This window comes from Mytilus edulis, chromosome 4 (genome assembly GCF_963676685.1).
Source record: "Mytilus edulis chromosome 4, xbMytEdul2.2, whole genome shotgun sequence".
Lineage (NCBI taxonomy): Eukaryota > Metazoa > Mollusca > Bivalvia > Mytilida > Mytilidae > Mytilus > Mytilus edulis.
The window spans coordinates 20,996,054-21,010,763 of NC_092347.1; the positions used below are offsets into that span (position 1 = coordinate 20,996,054).

Sequence of the window (14,710 nt, forward strand, 5' to 3'; positions counted from 1 at the left end):
TCATCGTCTTAAGACGGATAACTTTAATATAAGTGAATAGAAATCAATAAAATTTTAAGACAATGTTTATAACCAGAAATGGAAGGTTGGGATTGATTTTGGGGTTATAATCCCATAGGTTTAGAAATTAGGGGCCGAAAACAAGCATTAATCTAGTTTCAGAACAAAAAGTTGTGTATAAGTATTTCAATTGCTCTGAAATTATTCCACAATGTTCATACTATTAAGTAGAAAGTTGGGATTTATTTTAAGGGTTATGGGGCAAACAGTCTAGGAATTAAGGGACAAAAACAAGCATTTTAGTAGTTTCAGGACAATAAATTATGCATAGCTATATGGATCTCTCTTACTTTGTACCACAAGGTTCCATATAACAAAGGGAAGGCTTGTATTCAGTTTGGGGTTAATATCCCTGAACAAATAGGAATAAGGGACCAAAAAAGGGCAAAAAAAAGAAGCATTTTTCTAGTTTACAGACAATAACTTTAGTTCAAGTGTATGGATCTCTCTGAAATTATACTACAAGGTTTCTTACTACACAGGAAAGGCTGGAATTGAGTTTTGGGGTTCATGCTCCAAGGAAAGGGGGTTCAATAAGTGAGGGGCCAAAAAAGGGGCCCAAGTAAGCATCAAAATTCAGAGCTGTATCAAGCTTGAATGTTGTGTCCATACTTGCCCCAACTGTTCAGAGTTCAACTTCTGCTGTCGTATAAAGCTGTGCCCTGTGGAACACCTGATTGATTTATATCTTGCACAACTAATAAAAATTTACCATATAGGTAATAATAATAAGTATATGAATTGTATATTAAGTTTGATATTTTTTCAGCCATTTTCAACAGGCTCTGGCTATGGAGAATTTAACTATGACTCAGAGGAGTCTTTGTCGTCAGAAGAGGAAGATTTATCAGAAGAGGAAGATGAAGATGATGATACATCAATGAGACCTAAAACACTGTTAGTAAATCATTGTTCATCATTAAAGAGACCTTTCACATAGTTTGTAATCAAACAGGCCTATCATATAGTTTTTATTCAAACAGACCTTTCACATAGTTTGTAATCGAACAGACCTTTCACATAGTTTGTAATCAAACAGACCTTTCACATAGTTTGTCATCAAACAGGCCGATCACATAGTTTTTATTCAAACTTACTTCATGATCAATTAGACCTTCTACAGTGTTAGAAATCAAAATAGATCTATCATATTGTAAAGTAACTAACCATGCATATCTACATCCTTCATACAAATATGTAATACATAAGCCAAAATTCATTACTTAAGAAAAAGAGGAAATAATTGTCATAGAAAACTTGAAATCTACATCTGTTGTATAACTATATATAGGTTAGTCCTAAAAGGAAATTATTGTAAAAATTGTAATGCCCTCACCACTCAGTATACATAGCTGTAGCATATAAAATTACTTTTTTATGGCCCCGCAACGAAGTTGTCGGTGCCTTATAGTTTTATCCTTGTCCGAAATTCCAAATTATGTAATTCCGTCATTCCATCATTCCGCAACAAACCATTATACAGAGTTTTTTTTCTAAACTCCTTTAGATATTGGGCTCATTTTTGGTATGTGAGTTAACCATGATGAGTTACAGATCAAGTATAAGTTTCTTTCCGCTCCACTAATTTTTGCCGAAATTCCGGGCTTTGGACTTTGAGAAATTGTTGAAAATCACAGTTATACAGACTTTTTTTCTAAACGCCTTCAGATATTTGGCTAATTTTTGGTATGTGAGTAGACCATGATGAGTTACAGATCAAGTTTATGTTTTGTTCTGCTCCACTAATTTTTGCTGAAATTACGGGCTTTGATACATTATTGAATATCACAATTATACAGATTTTTTTTCTATATGCCTCCAGATTTTTAGCTCATTTTTGATATGTGAGACTACTATCATGTTTGTGTCCACATGTGTTATTGAAATTGCAGATTTTTCAACTTTTGAGGACTGGGCCATTTGTGTCGTTTTGACACATTTGTGTCGTTTTGACACATTTAGTTTACATTTATGACCTTCTGTCAACAAAAATTCTGTCTATGTTGTCCAGAAATATTTTGTTAAGTGAAAATTTATTAGGAACTTTTTTCGTTTTGAATTTTCCTCAGAGTTTGGTATTTTTGTGATTTTACTTTTTGCATTTTTTAGTAAACATAACTAAATGTTGTTTTTTTTAGAAATTTTTCAGCAGCTGTACAACAGCATACAGATCCAAATTCATATTCATGGTGCTTAATAAGATATACAATTGTTAAATTGGTGCTAAACAACCTGTTATCATTCCTTCCATTGATTGGTATAGAATTACCAGGTAATTAACATAATGTTCATTGATTGGTGTAGAACTACCAGGTAATTAACATAATGTCCATTGATTGGTGTAGAATAACCAGTTAATTAAATTTAATGTCCATTGGCATAAAAAAAATTATAATTGAAACCAATTACAGAACATTCCTTGTGAGCTATTGACAAGGCTTACTGATGATCCAATAAATATGTTCTTTGGCAGGAAAAGGATATGTATAAAATTGAGAATAGAAATGGGGAATGTATCAAAGAGACAACAACCCAAACAAACAGCAGAGAACAGCCGAAAACCACAAATGGGTCTTCAACACGGCAAGATAATCTCGCACCTGCAGGCATTCATAAAATGTCCATTCATGCAGCTATTCGAAATTCACTGATTACTGTTTACATTTGGAACACAATGGGACAAGATCGCTCCCTACAAGATACAAAGTTATTGTGAGGCATATCAAACCTTACATAACAAGATCATTACCTGAGTCTTCATTGGAGTCATTGTTAATTTTAGTGTATGTAGGGCATTATCAATGTTTACTGTTAAATTGAATGAAAAAACGTTCAAGTTTGTCTTTACATCAGCTTATTTACCAATCTTTATTTATTTGATTTGGTACAGTGTGTTAAAAATGTTTAGGACCCATACAGCTGCTGCTTCCCAAGTGCTTGATACAGAATCTACTTGACAACTATAGTGAAATAGGCTAAACCCAATCTTGTATAAACAGAAAACCAAGCATGTTCTTAAGACCAGGAATATCAAAGCGTGTGTGTTGTGAACCTGATAAAACCGAACATCTGCCAAACCGAACAAAAGCTGAAGTCCAAAAGAGATTTTGGTTTAGACAGGTTTCACTGTAGTTTGTTATCAATATGAAAGTGTACCTTCGAGTGATAACACAATTTTTTACTTTCAGAATTACCAGTGTGTTCACCATTAATGCATGCTGTATTTAAAACCTTAGAACAGTGGTTAGAAATGCTGCTGAGTAAATTAGACATGTTCTCTGGTCCACCAGATGAGTTCTTGTCATCCACTGCATTAGATACAATCCAGGGACAGCCTCATTCCAAGTACCAGGCTCTACTTAACACCAATAATACACCATTTATGTAAGTTAGGCTGCATGATTTACAGACTTCTCTATATCTTAGTTACTGATATATTTCTAGATGGTTTTGAAAATGAAAGGGAGTTTGATGGCCTCAGTTTCATCAAAGGGCTAAATGGCCTCAGTTTCATCAAAGGGCTAAAAGGCCCTAAGATAATATGTAGTTGTGAAACTTCATCAGGTAGGAAGACCATAGAAAACATGTTTATTACTATTTCATGAGTCAATAACATAGACTTTTCTCAACGTGTTCTCACTCTTCTGGACTGAGAAAAAATTTTATCAGTCTTTTCCCTTTAGATGAAAAATAATAACACAAAACAATCCAAGCAAAATGTAAACAAATAATGTGTAAACTGGATTCAGTTGCGAGACTTTTGCCTGATTTTGGTCTATAGTTAAATCACAGTGGAGAAACAGCATTATTATTGACTGTATATATTTAGTCAATATCACTAGTTCACCAGGTGATAGTTATTTCTTGCCCACCCAGAGAGTACTCACAGTTACTGACATAGTCATAGTTCATAGCCAAAAACAACTAATAAAAAAAATCTTGCATCTAAGTTTGTGTTTAGTTACCTCCCTTTGACTGAATTATTGTATGATATGTTTTCGTTAAATGTTGGTTTTAGAGTTTTGTATTTTGTACCTGTCTTTCAGTGATAATAATTCAACATTAGCTATTAAAAGATTATGGTTCCATTTGATAAGACAAGAATGTTTGAAAGAAATATTTCTGAGATATGTGTTTGGCAAACGGAAAATACAGCACCATGACTCAAAAGTATGTATGCACAAGATATATGTGAATTTCCTGTCTGAAAGGAGCTTCTTTCCCAGGTTTTTGATATTGTGTTATATTAGATAAACTAAGAGTGAAGCATTTCTTTTATTGGTATCGAGGGTAAAAGCTTAAATCAAAACACAAGGAAGATTCAAATGTTTGCAGTATTTAATCAAGAACTCATTTCTCAATTATGTTGATACATAATGTTATCTCAGATTATTTTAAATTGTGACAATGATATCAGAGTAATTTTATTTGTTACAGTTTTCTCTATGTATTTTTCAAATAGATATAAATAGAAAATAGTGAATAGACTTATGACGAAGGAAATAGCACTTCTCCCTTACATTGCTATTACCCCATGCATCACAATTCCAGCAACAGAAATATAGCAGGGATCCATAAACATTTAATAACTATATTATGTTACATCACATGCTATATGTTACAGGGAGAACAAAGTCTACAAAGTGATTCATTAGACAGCAGAATAAAAGAACCAATGAAAATCATCCACAAAGAACAAGATATTATAACAGCCTTTGCGATCAATCAGGTGAGACTAGACATTGTCTGGTGTAAAGATTCAGATTTCTGTTGACAAATTAGATTCAATGCTAGTTGAGATTGCACTTCTGTCATGACACACGTCACTTATACTGTATAATTTTTAAATTGCTTGGTCATATCATGCATGGTTGATCATTGCATCAAATATTTGTCTTAAAACTTATTGGAACAACTAATTCACTGCCTGGTGTACAATATATTTTGACATGAGCATTTAACAGTGATACTTTTTTTAGGTCTATATCCTTACATATCACCATCAACTTTAATTTATAAACATTGTATATAAGAATGTTTGCTTGGGACAAAGTTATTTTAAATAACATGAAATGTGGGGAATCATCAGTAAGATTGCAAAATATAAATGTAAAAGGTTTACCCAATTAATAATGGGGATATTTGTTGATTTATTTGTAAGTACATAATATTTACTTGACAAAATTAATTCAGGGTAACAACATGGAGGTAAAAGTCACAACAATTATTTTCAGCTTCTCTACTGACAAATTAATATGTCAACTATTGCACTTTAACATCTTATCCACATGCATACAGGTATACTAAGGTTGTTGGGAAAGATATTTTTTATGGCAAAATTACTTGTCAGTAGCTTGTAAACAATATTCTGTGGCAAAAAAAGTATAATAATAGCACACATACATGTATATAATATTTTAGATCATGTAAATACTAGCATATTGTGATAAGGCATTTGTGTCAGAATAAACATAGTAATTAGTAGTTCATTTATGTTGTACAATGAAAATATTGTTGTATTTGATTTACTCTTGTTACAATTGTAACAAGATTTGTCCAAAAGCAAATGGTCACTGTTATTTTAATGATACAAAAAGACGAGATTTATCCAAAAGCACATGGTCACTGTTATTTTAATGATACAAAAAGACGAGATTTATCCAAGAGCACATGGTCACTGTTATTTTGATGACATATAAAGACAAGATTTATCCAAAATAAGCATTGTCACTGTTATTTTAATGATACAAAAAGACAAGATTTGTTCGAAAGCACATGGTCACTGTTATTTTAATGACAAGACACAATTTTTTTAGAATTTTTTAAAAATTAAATTCAGTTGGCATCCATTGCCAATCTCATATTAACCATTGCAAGAACTCTTTTCCTCTGAAACTAAAGAACCTTTTGAAATACAATTTAACTAATCATCTCATGTGTGCATGTCAATTTTAAATAGTTTGTCTCATGATTTCACCAGCCACTTTCATATATCTGCTGCAACTGAAAATAGAACGCATGGTCAAAAATCATTTAATGGACCATTTGAAATATTAAAATTTGGAAAGTTTTATTTGTGACCTTCGGAATCAAGGTATATTACCTTGGTGCTGATTAATAATTATTACTGCCCCCCAATACTTTTATTAATAGTTCTTAGCCTGCTCTTATTGTATCATAGTTATATGTTAAGAAGTCAGTAGACTCACACGGGCTACTTCTTTTAGTTGTTATGCATGTGACTGATATAGGATTCCACATTTTATGTATTAAGAATTTCCTATATTCTTATAATCAGTGTAATTTTAGGTACAAAAGTTGAAATGATAAAAATTTTTAGCAACGAACAGCAATTTCAAGAAATATCCCTTACAAAATATAAATGAATCTAAATTTATTTTTTGAAGATACAAGGATCAGTAAGTTATCTGTGCTTCAAGTTTTTGTCTGTTGCTTTTTATGATTTATAATCAGGGCAATTGATATTTAAGAACTAATTTCATCTTAAAATAAAAGTTATGTGATTATTTAGATTCTTTCATTTGATCAGCCAACATCGAGTCATGTTATTGTCATCAAGTTTGAAGATTGAATAAGAAAGAACCAATGTATAAAAACTATAGCTACATAAATGTAGTTTGTACAGTGACCTATAGTTGTTGTATATCATAATTTGGTGTCTATAGTCTAATGAAGAGTTCTTTCGTTGGCAATCATACAAGGTCTTTTTATTTTTATATTTAATGATATAAGTCAAATATGACTGAAGTTTATATGATGTTGATATTTTAAAATTGCTTACAAGAGTATATATGGGGAGGTGAGTGGAGACATCAAGGATTTGTGGGTTGCTTAGCTTTATTTCATAGATCCTTACTTATATTACAAATTATTTTATATTTATAATGTGGGTATGGACAAATTTAGGGCAGCTGATTTAGGGCAACCAGTTTCTAATCACACAAGTCGAGTTCCAATTTGTACAAATTCTTTACTAGATTTAAGATACCGTAGTTGGGAGTCAAATTAAATTGAATTTTTGAATACTTTGCCAAAATATAGTTTATGTTTTGCTTTCCCCTTAAATATAATTTAAAAAAATGGTGAAGCTTTTTATACGACCGCAAAAATTAAAAACATTTTGGTTGTATAATGGTATCACGTCGTCGTTGTCAGCATCATCCGAAGACAGATGGTTTCGGGATAATAACTTTAGTATAAGTAAATAAAAATCCATAAAATTTTAACACAATGTTTATAACCACAAAAGGAAGATTGGGATTGGTTTTGGGGATTATGATCCCATAGGTTTAGGAATTAGGGGCCCAAAAGGACCAAAAACAAGCATTTATCTAGTTTCAGGACAATAAGTTGTGTATAAGTATTTCAATTGCTCTGAAATTGCACCACAATGTTTAATATTATAAGTAGAGAGTTCGGATTTATTTTAAGGGTTGTGGGGCAAACAGTCTAGGAATTAAGGACCAAAAAGGGGCCAAAATCAAGCATTTTTCTAGTTTCAGGACAATAACATGTGTGTAACTGTAGGATCTCTCTGATATTGTACCACAAGGTTCCACATAACAAAGGGAAGGCTGGGATTGAGTTTGGGGTTAATTTCCCCGAACATGTAGGAATAAGAGGCCAAAAAAGGGCCAAAAAGAAGCATTTTTCTAGTTTACAGACAATAACTTGTGTTTAAGTGTATGGATCTCTCTAAAAATATACTACAAGGTTTCTTACTACAAAGGAAAGGCTGGAATTGAGTTTTGGGGTTCTTGCTCCAAGGGGGGTTTCCACCAAGGGGTGTTTCATTTAGTTGGGGGCCCAAAAAGAGGCCCAAATAAGCATTTTTGTAGTTTTTAGTCAATAACTTGTGTTTAAGTGTATAAATCTCTCTGAAATTATACCACAAGTACCTATACTACAAAGGGATTGTTATGGAGGGGTTATGGCTCAAATCATTTAGCAAATAGGGACAACAAAAAGGGGAAAAACAAGGGTTTTTCTGGTTAAAGGACAATTTAGACAATTTAAAAGCAGACTTAGCAGTATAAGGGAGGTAATCTAATTCTATTTAAAGAATACTGTTTTATATATATATATATATATTTATATTTGTTTGATTACCTCCCTTACACTGCTTTAAAATTATGTATTAAGAAATGATGATTGTCTTGAGATGATTAGCTGTAAAAAAAATTAGAGTTATTATTAATTTTAACCATGAGGCATGACTGTATGACATTTTATATTTTAATATTTTATGATGTATTTAAATAAATATTTATTGTTTCTAATTCCATTAGAAATTTTAATTGAGATTATTTTTGGAATACAGGAATATGGGGAGGGGTACAATTTTTCTCATTTTAGATTTCAGAAATTAAAAAGAAAATTTCTTCACATATTTGTTTTTTTGAGGGGATTAATATTCAACAGCATAATCAGAAACCTATGCTGTGTCAACTATTTAATCACAATCCAAATTCTGAGCTGTGTCCAGCTTGAATGTTGTGTCCATACTAGCCCCAACTGTTCATGGTTAAACCTCTGCCGTCGTATAAAGCTGTGCCCTGCGGAGCATCTGGTTCAAGCTTAAGGTTGTGTTGAATTGTTATTTATAGATTATACAAGGAAAAAAACACATCTTCTCTGTTAATAGAACCAAACAATAAAAATTTTATAAGAAAATATGAGAAGATAGCCCTTGTAATAAATCCTTTCAGAAAATAAATATGATATTGTGTCAAAATACTCATTTTCTGTGTACCCATCAAAATCATGTAAAGTTTCATTGAACTCCCTACAAAAAGCTTTGTTTAAAAAATTAAACAAAGTAATAATAATCTGCATTAGTAAAAACAGTTGTAATAATATTATAAATCAAAATTTAACATCTGATCTGCTTTAAATGTTTACAAATTTACCTAATTCCTCTTGCATGATCGTGAAACTTGTCTTCATGCATTTAGGGAAGATTAAAACACCAGAATTTTAAGTGATTTTTTTTTACTGTTAAAACTAGATAACTCTGATACAAAGCAGTTGGAACAAAGATTTCATTTTGACAGAGCATTTCATATTTTCTAAATGATGTGTTAGTAAAAATCTATTTTGTGTCATTTATTCATTTGAATTCTGATATGGTGAATTCATATCTCTTGTCAGAATCTCTTCCATTTTGAAAAAGAAGATTTGAAAACAGTATGTAATTTGCACTGCACATTAATGCTATTATTAACTAACATGTATAACCTGTTCACACTAATCTCCTACCCAAAGTAGACCACAGTCTCTGTAATCATAGTGACAGCATTTGTGTTTGTGATTCCATTTCCTAAAAAAAACCAAGAAAGTTGATGCATAAAATTCAATTCTGAATAAATAAACTATTCTTAGGCTCATGCTTGGTAATTCTCCCAACCATCAGTTTTGTTTTGTTAGAAGACAGCTTTTCAGGAAATAAGATTACTAATAACTTCCAAGTAACCAAATGTATATAATTATATTCATTCATAATATTTAATCACATGAATTATCATTCAAAAGTTCTGTGATTTTATCTCTTGGACTTATGGCATGGTAACTGTGTTTGTCCTAATATCCCCCCCCCCCTCGTAGGTGGCAAAGTACAAAACCATGATTTGATTTGGTGTGAGAACTGGCAAATCACTTGTCTGTATTAGTACATTTCAAATGTATTTACGAAAAATAAAAAGTTAGTCAAGTTAAATCAACATGAATGATTTATTGTTGACAATCAGTACAGCAACCTGTATCATGTTGCTGAAGCATGCCTCCATGTGTGTGATTTACTTGCTGTATTGAAGACCCTTTGGTGGCCAATGGCTGTTTTTCTGCTTTTTGGTTGGATTGTTGTCTCTGTGATACATTCCCCATTTCCATTTCCAATCTTATTTATTGGTTTGAACACATTTATATCTCAGCAGTGTTTTTAAAAGAATGCAAACTTATTTAAAGTTGTCTCATTGGCAATCATACCACATCTTCTTTTTTTAAATAACCTTATTTTTATAAGATTACAAGATAAGGTTACTTTGTTCAGTTCACTTTCTTTAATTTCCCTTTGTCTGGTGAAATAATTTAGTTAATATTAATGATATAATGATTGAATACAGCTTTAATCTCCTTAATACCTGGGTTCTGTATAAAAAATAATACATGTAATCTCTTTGTGAAATTTATCTAAGGATTATCACAATAATATTTGTTGCAGTAGATTAGGTTTTTTTAACACTGGATGTTATTTATATACATTTATATATTTGCATGTTAGAGTGGCATGATTTAGGAATTATTTAACAACTGTTATTTGGATAAGATGACCTATACTACCAATACAAGCTCTCACAGCAACCATTTCAGAGGCGGATCCAGTCATATGTCCTCATTCAAATGCATTGATCATCCAAAAAAAGGGGGACGGGGGTCCAACCCCTGGATCCTCCACTGTATTTGTTTTTTATGTTTCTGGATATTATCATTCTTTTAAGGCTGAAATTGATAAGATCACTCCAGTATTACTCTCTTCTTTCGCCTAAGAAACAAAGCCATGTTCTATTTCCAATAGAATATGAAGTGCATAAGCATTTTAACAGTTAAAGAATTGCAAAATCTTATGTTATGGCTTGCTTGGAAATAAAATAAAATCTTAAATTAACTTTTAGATTATCGTTATACTTTCTTAAACCTAGTGTTATGAATTACTTTTCAAATCAGAGCATTAAGTTTGTATGTAGAACTTTAAAGTCCCTAACTTATTTGAAACTATTAAGCTAAACTTTCATTGCATTTGTTTTATCATGTATCGTTGAATGCAAGACCAGGGATGCTTATTCCTTTGAAGTATTTCTTTTGTACACAAACTTGAAGATGTAGTGCAAACTCTGATAATGACTTTTATTAGCTTGTGCCCTTCTTAAGGATATTTGCTTGAAAACAATAAATACCATTTTTTAGAGATGATAAAGAAGGAAGAGAAGTTGTATTGAGAGAGATTGTGTATGTCATCTAGTTCTATTTACAGACAGTGTTATCAATTGTTTATGCATGTCACAGAGTTTTTTCCTAGATAGTTGGGATAGGGAGGGGAGTGTAGTTATAATCTATTATATTGTTTAAAACATCTAAGTACTTCTTACAGACACTATACCCAGTGGTTTATGTAAGTGGGACATTTTGTTTCTGGATGGTTTGATGGTTTAATTTTTGGTAAGGGTGGTTGCATTAAAGAATATACAAAAAATTTAAAAAAATGAAGATTAAAAAAGACACTAGTAAATTTTATATGTTATTCGACAAATGAACATGAGATTTTTCCTTTATTTATTCTTGCATGTACTATATTTTGCATGAATCATAATTTAATTTTTATTTGTTTATAATTTACTTGTAATTTTTTTATTCTTTGCTAAAGATGTATGACTAAATTTTGTGTTAGTTCACTTATCTATTGAAACAATGACACGTGTTTAGACTTTGAGGGCATTGATATCCCTTTTACAATTAATTTCTCCTTGCTATTTTATATTGTAATATATATTTTTAGTCTAATATGTAAAGTGTAAAAAAAAATGCAATTGACAGGTCAATAGAACTTTCATCAAAGATAAGTTTAACTTCAGTATGGAGTTCTTAAATAGTTTTGCTTGGCATTTATATACATGTAATATAATTGGTAGTTGCAAATTTTAAAAAAATGTGAAAGTGAAAATAGCAGGGAGCCTTATTAGATATGTAAAAGATTCACTTTACACCAACAGCTAAGTGCTATCTTAAATAATTCTCCTTGAGTGCAATGCATGTAGACAATTGTCTGTTAAGGTTTAATTTTTGTTTTTCTTCCTATTAATTTGATTATTGAAAGTCAAGTAGCCATGACAAAAAGTATTTATTTTAAATAATAAAAATTGATTAATAGCTTTTTTACTAGAACTTCAGAAGGAAAACTGCAATAAAACACCCAACTCAGATCCAACTTATTTATTGTTTAGATTCATGATTTCATTTGTGAGGCTTCCGTATCAAAATTCACGATATATATAAAAAAAAAAACCAACACAATAAGATACTTTAATTCATTCATAGATGCCAAACTTATGCATTAAGCTGATGTAACAAAGAGATTACTTGTCCTAGATACACTTTATTGATGGAAAGACAACTCACCAGAACTTCAATAAGTAAAACACAAGAGAATTCTGAAGTTTTTGTTTACATAAGTGAATTTTGCTCCTACAATTACATTTTCTTCACCACTATAAGTATGACGTTGGGTAAACTAAAAGTGGGTTTTGGTACTCTCTAAAAGTTAACCAATTTACATTAACTTTGGATAAAAATTTGTATTTAGCCTGTTTATTAATACTAAATTTATTATTTCATGTTGATAATGAAATATATTTTATTCACAGGCTAATTCCAACTGTTTGGCATTATCAACACAAAAAGAAATCATTGAGTTGGACGTTGGTCCAGTAATCAACCCACCAGTCTGGTTAGACGATGATAATGAGATGGATATTGAACAGTTTAAAAAGTAGGTGTTATTAAGCAATGACTGTAATATTGGGTTTTTTTCATTGAAGAAATAACATAGCGTGTTATTTAAAATTATCCCCTGCTTAGTATATTTCTAGGATTTTGATTGGTTAACGCAGGTCGTTACAGTATCCATATAGCCCCTGAGTGTTGCTAACCCATAATCCCCAGACGTTGCTACCCATTACATCAGAAAAATTCATGTGCGTTTTCCTTAGTTTCATGGTTGTTCCTTATGAAATATTGAATTCTGTATATTATCCATGATGTCTGTGTAATTAGAAACTTAATCCACCAACAATTATATCTTATTAAGTTTTGATGCCACAGTGATTTTTGAACAAGAATATGCATATAACCTATTTTTCACCTCAAACATGTCATAAAAAAATACCTTCATGTGCTGCTTTTAGAGATAAATGGGGTCAAAATTTTATACATTTACCTTCCCTGTAACTGTATCCTTTGCCCTTAAGCATTGTTATGGCCACAATCTAAGCAATTTGTTAAAAAAAAGATGTCTCTTTTTATTTGATTGATATTACAGCCAAGATCAGGATGTGATACCAAGATGACTGGTCCTTATAAAAGGGTTGGTCTATAATCTAGTCCCACCATCATTGTTTTATATTTCATTTGACAGTCCAGACCAGGGTACCACAGGAGAGATTGTAGACTTCTATGTAGTACAAACCCATTCAGATGGACAGTCTCAAGGAACCTCAAGCCCTCAAACAGGAGCTTCAACTCCTACATCTGGTGTTCAGTCAACCATGACAGGGAGATCTACAAACATGGTTAGTAGGCAATCAGTAGCTAGACATATTGTTTTAAATACTTTGTTTTTAAAAAATAACTTTTAAAGGAAGACTGCACTTCAAATTGAAGATTTGCATCTGATTATTTAAACTTGTTCCATAAAGAATGTTTGAAACAAAATTATTTGATACTGACCACCTCTAAGCTTATAAATTTGTTTTGTGAATAACAGATAGTGACTTATTACTTTTATATTATGTTGTATACTAATGGTAACATTGAGGGTGCTAAATATTATATTTATATAGATAGGAAAGTGTAAAACCTTTTCAGATGGCTTCATAAACCAGTTTTAGATTTTTTATTAACTTGGAGACCATGATATGAAAGCTAAAATTAAATTTTTTAACTGAAGACTGAAATTCATTAACATTTACATCCCAGCTCCTTTGTTCTAACAGGGGTGATCTGAGCCGGATCACCCCTGCCAGATCACCCTAGTTTGAGTTTCTTTGTTATGCATGCTTTCCTTTGTTCTGTAACATTTTGGCGGGAATGTCAAATCCAATATAAAACTTATAATTAATTTTACGGAAAAGACTATCTATCAAAATTCACGTAGAAAAAATCCAGTAGATATGCTGGGATTCGAACTCAAGACCTTTAGCATATCAAGCCACGACACATACCACTACACCAGGACGACTTGATACGAAATAATAGTAATTTGACATACTTAAAGGAAGCAAGATATTTTTATTAGTGGGGCGAGTTGTCAAACCTTTATTCAGTGGGGTTTTAACCTTTTACGTTAATTTGTGAGTTTTCAGACTGATTGTTCAATTTGATTTTACACTTTTTCAAAGTGGGGCAAGTCGGTAAACAAGATTGGGACGATATTTTTATAAAGTGGCGATATAGCGTGGGCCGATTGGCAAGTGGGGCGAGTTGACATTGTTTGATATCTACTCATCGTGTTTGGGGGTCAAAAAGGGTATACATCATATAGTAATATATAAAGTATATTGTTATGGTTCTGTGGCGTTCTAAACTAGATTTTATGAATTGTAAATGGTTTTTCGTCTGATCTAAAACAGCTGGGATGTAAAATAGTTATCCCAGTCGGACTTGGTGTGTCAGTGTTAGATCACCCTCTGGCCTCCGGCCATCGGGGTGATCTTACACTGACACACCGCGTCCTTATAGGATAACTATTAATTCTCAAGGTTTAATTTGGGTAGAACACTGATCATGCTGATTAAAAATAATGTGTAGGAGTGAATCAGACAACTAATAAATACTGTGTCTGGCTAAAGTGTAAATAAAC

At 31.6% G+C, this 14,710-nt stretch overlaps 1 protein-coding gene across 2 annotated transcripts in view; it reads left to right on the forward strand.

The window, feature by feature from the left end:
* The window catches only part of LOC139519192 (dmX-like protein 2), a 101,063-nt gene that overhangs the window by 48,450 nt on the left and 37,903 nt on the right, over positions 1-14,710 (forward strand). The window contains exons 35-43 of one of the 2 annotated variants that reach the window (XM_071311063.1): positions 830-957; positions 2,199-2,332; positions 3,249-3,444; positions 4,107-4,230; positions 4,685-4,789; positions 5,254-5,268; positions 9,232-9,267; positions 12,498-12,622; positions 13,268-13,421. In XM_071311063.1, coding sequence (XP_071167164.1) covers positions 830-957; positions 2,199-2,332; positions 3,249-3,444; positions 4,107-4,230; positions 4,685-4,789; positions 5,254-5,268; positions 9,232-9,267; positions 12,498-12,622; positions 13,268-13,421 — 1,017 coding nt within the window. The remainder of the gene's footprint in view (positions 1-829; positions 958-2,198; positions 2,333-3,248; positions 3,445-4,106; positions 4,231-4,684; positions 4,790-5,253; positions 5,269-9,231; positions 9,268-12,497; positions 12,623-13,267; positions 13,422-14,710) is intronic. The other variant, XM_071311064.1, reaches the window with a different exon arrangement.